Here is a 4,133-nt window from a genome sequence, read left to right on the forward strand (position 1 = left end):
AAGGTCAAGTTACCTAGGTCATCGCTTTGAAACAGTCAACCTTAAATAGTAAACAATGTTATAAAGTAAGAGTGACTTAATTCTTGGTCTGATCTTATGCAAACTCATTGCATAGGATGTCCCCACTCATCATGTCAATACATGAACGAAGCAGGGTCACTTCGTTTGTAGTACTTTACAACAAATTGTAACAACTATAGTGTAGACCACATCCAATAATGTTACCAGAATAAGACACTCAACTTTATTCATATGCTATAGATCATTTTGACTATTTACTCAAACTTGATCTACTCTTATGTCTCCACATAAAGTTAAAGTATTCATATAATAATCATGGATCTTTTAGTATATTGAATTTATTTCTAAAATGAAATAAACAATTTATATATTCAATAACAACTTTATCGATATACAGAATAAGTTCATTGTTTACAAACCACGAGTTTTAGGACTTAAAACCCAGCGTACACAACAATAATTGAAAATTTCATATCATAAAAAGTTGAGCTCAAATTCTCAAAGCTTACTAGAGATCACATGTATAAAAGAATTGCATAGTTGTGTCTCATCTATACCAAGCATGCCAAAATTCAACTATCCCCAAAAAAAAAAATGAACCATATACCAGATATGTTATGCACAAAATTAGAAAAAAGAAGCATGCTTCGCACCCACCCCAACTTTAAAAACATGCATTGTCCTCAATGTATTGCAAAGTTAAAATTCATGCAAAAGGACAAATAGAAGGAACTAGGGGAACTGAAAAAAACTCCCTTGGATTTTGACACGAGCATGAATTTGGGGCAAGCTTCTTGACAAAGAGCCAAAAAAAATATTTCTTGTAAAGAGAAAGAGAGTTATCAACATTCTTTCAGTTACTACTTTTTGTATTTTTTTTATATTTTTCATTGGTTTAATAAATGAAAGAAATAGAAGAAATAAAGAAAATAAAATGAAAGTCGATAAACGCCGACTACCTCCAGGAAGCACAAATTTTTATCATTGATCGCTCGACGTTAGGTGAGGATGGGCTCAAGTGAATGAGGGTGAAGTCAAAACCAAGCTCGAGTGAGCAAGGTTCAGTTCTCTTTCATTGAAAATCTTGAGACGGTGTCCATTCACCTTGAATTCCTTTCTAGTCTCCAAGTTCCTAATCTCAATTGTTCTATAAGGGAAAAGGTTAATAACTTCCAATGGACCAAGCCACTTGGATTTAAGCCTACCTAGCATGAGTTGGAGGTGTGAATTGAAAAGCAAAACCTTTTGACCGACTTTGAAGTCTTTCCTCACGAGACTCTTATCATGAATCAGTTTGGATTTTTCCTTGTAGGTTCTAGAGTTCTCATAAGCCTCATGTCTCAACTCTTCCAACTCTTGCAGTTCAAGGAACCTTTCTTCATCGGCTTGGGCTAAGCTCATGTTGCACTGTTTCACCGCCCAGTAGGCTTTGTGTTCGATCTCAACTTGTAAGTGGCATGCTTCACCATAGACAAGTTTGAAGGGTGTCATCCCAATGGGAGTTTTGTAAGCTGTCCTATGTGCTCTAATCCTTTCTTTTGGTCTTTTCAAGGATACTCTTTACCTCTCGATTGGATATCTCAGCTTGGCCATTCTTCTGGGGATGGTAAGGAGTGGCCACTCGATGATGGACTCCATATTTCCTCAAAAGGGCTTCAATGGTTCGGTTTCAGAAATGGGAACCTTGGTCACTAATTATAGCGTGTAGGATGCCAATCTGAAAAATATGTTAGCCTCCAAAAATCCCAAAACAACAGCAGCATTATTAGTCTTAGTGGGGATAGCCTCAAATCACTTCGACACATAATCAAAAACTAGAAAAATATACAAATATCCATAAGAAGAAGGAAAGGGACCCATAAAATCCATGCCCCAAACATAAAAAACTTCACAGATAAGAATTGAGTTTAATGACATTTCATTCCTCCTAGAAAGAGATTTTGACCTCTAACATTTCTCACAAGATTTATAGTATGCATAACAATCAGCAAATAGAGAGCTCTAGATCAAACCACTATTTAAGACCTTCTTAATAGTCCTTTTAGGGCTAAAATGCCCACGACATGCCAGTTCATGACAAAGTGATAGCAATGACTCAAATTCTTCATCTGAGACACACCTCGTAATGATTTGTTCAGAGCATATCTTACAAAGGTAAGGTGGATCTCAAACGAAATATTTAGAGTCACTACATAGTTTAGCTCTCCTAGAAGTAGGCATATCATGAGGAAACTTACCAATCACCAGGAAGTTAACCATGTCAACATACCATGGTATTGATGTGGTTATTTGGAACAAGTACTCGTCAGGAAAATCCTCTCGCACAGGTGTTGGATCTTTTTTTTACACTATCTTGCTCAAGTGATCTACTACTGAATTTTCTGCTCCCCTCCTATCCTTGATGGTCAAGTTGAATTCTTGAAAGAGAAGAATCTAATGAACAAGTTGAGGCTTGGACTTCTTCTTGGTCATGAGGTTCCTAAGAGCAAAATGGGCAGTATAAATTATGACAAGAAAACCATCGTTTAGCAAAAGCTAAGCGATCGTCTAGCAAAAACTATGCGATCGTTTAGCTCATTGCTTAGCTAAGTGTCTGTCGCCTACAAACACTCCACGATCGTTTACCTTATCCAAGTTGTCACTTAGTAAATCCTATTTACTTGACAACTTCCGTGAGAATATTTTCGAGAGAGGAAATCTCAAAATCACAAAATTTCAAGCTTGTAAAAACTTACTAAAATTACGAAAACATTTTTCCTTTTATCTCACGGTTACCATGAAACCACCAATAACCTCCCACTCAATTGGTTATTAGAGAAACAGAGATAATTATCCAATAATTAATATTATTATAAATATAAATGATAACCAACTTATCATACTGTATTTATAACCTATAGTTGTATATTTCATCTCATAAAACATACAAACCATAGCTCTTTTTCTATCTCATTGCACTTAATATAAATCTCATTTACATTAATCCTCCACTAGATGTATCTCATACATCATATCGATCATATCATATATAATCGAATTACCTCTTGTCAATTTGAACATTTCAAATCAACACCAAGAACTGATCCTCAACTGAATCTATTGAGCTACTAAGGGGACCTTATAGACCTGTAGCTCGAAACTCCAACAGTACGTGAATAACTGACTAAACTCTTTAGTCACGAGATCCACCATCCGTTAACTACCAGGCACTCCACTAAAGGCTGACAGCTGAACTCTCCTTACCACAGATATATTATATGTCCATCTTAACCAGCAGTACAACAACCCTTCACAGATCGATCATAAGTACAGTTGGGCCAATAACCATTATGGCCCTATAGTTACATCTAACTCCTTAAGTACCACTGATCCCTCTAATAAACATAAGTCATAGTTCTACTAAGACTGAGTCCTCTCTTCCAAAGAGAAGTTGTGGCACTATGTTCAAGCCCCGAAATCAATCCTTAAGGAAGCAATCTCTCTACTTATCCTTGCTTTGGGAAAGAAGTGAATTCCATTTTGTTTAATGAGTTCCCAGCTCCCAGATCAGACAATTCCCCCAAAAGGTAGGCATGTTGAGTTGGCAATCTGACCACTCTCACCTATACTAATCAAAGGATCGCCCTCAAAGGCAGAAGTTCCCAAAACACTCAGGATTTAGGTTGTGTCACCTATGGTCGTTTAGGTGAGATGTAAGTCTTTAATATCAACGTCGTTATATACAAAGTCTAGTCATCTCGTGGTCTGATCTTATACAAACTCTTTGTGTAGGACACCCCCACTCGTACATCTCCACATGAATGGTCAGGATCTACCATCTGTAGTAGTTTACAACACTTGCAAACCTCTACAAAGCGGGCCGTATCCGTAGTGTCACCAGGATCAAGTATCCCAGCTTAATCCTTATACTACATACCTATTTAGGTTATCACTTAAGTCATGATCCACTTGTATATCACATATATACATGCTTAAGTTTATATAAGATAACCATGGAGCTTTGTTTATTGGATATGAGTAAATGCCAGAATGAAATAATAGTTATTTTATTCATAAAACAATGTGTATCATTACAAACAACGAGACTCTGGGAGAATTAGGATACCAATCCC

At 36.5% G+C, this 4,133-nt stretch overlaps 1 protein-coding gene across 1 annotated transcript; it reads right to left on the minus strand.

The window, feature by feature from the left end:
* Window positions 1–1,035: 1,035 nt before the first annotated feature.
* On the minus strand, window positions 1,036–1,512 carry LOC120089145. Its single transcript, XM_039046560.1, has one exon. It carries the CDS (start codon window positions 1,510–1,512, stop codon window positions 1,036–1,038), a length of 477 nt encoding a protein of 158 aa, XP_038902488.1.
* Between the last annotated feature and the right edge of the window lie 2,621 nt (window positions 1,513–4,133).

The sequence above is a fragment of the Benincasa hispida genome, chromosome 10 (genome assembly GCF_009727055.1).
Source record: "Benincasa hispida cultivar B227 chromosome 10, ASM972705v1, whole genome shotgun sequence".
NCBI classification, from domain to species: domain Eukaryota; kingdom Viridiplantae; phylum Streptophyta; class Magnoliopsida; order Cucurbitales; family Cucurbitaceae; genus Benincasa; species Benincasa hispida.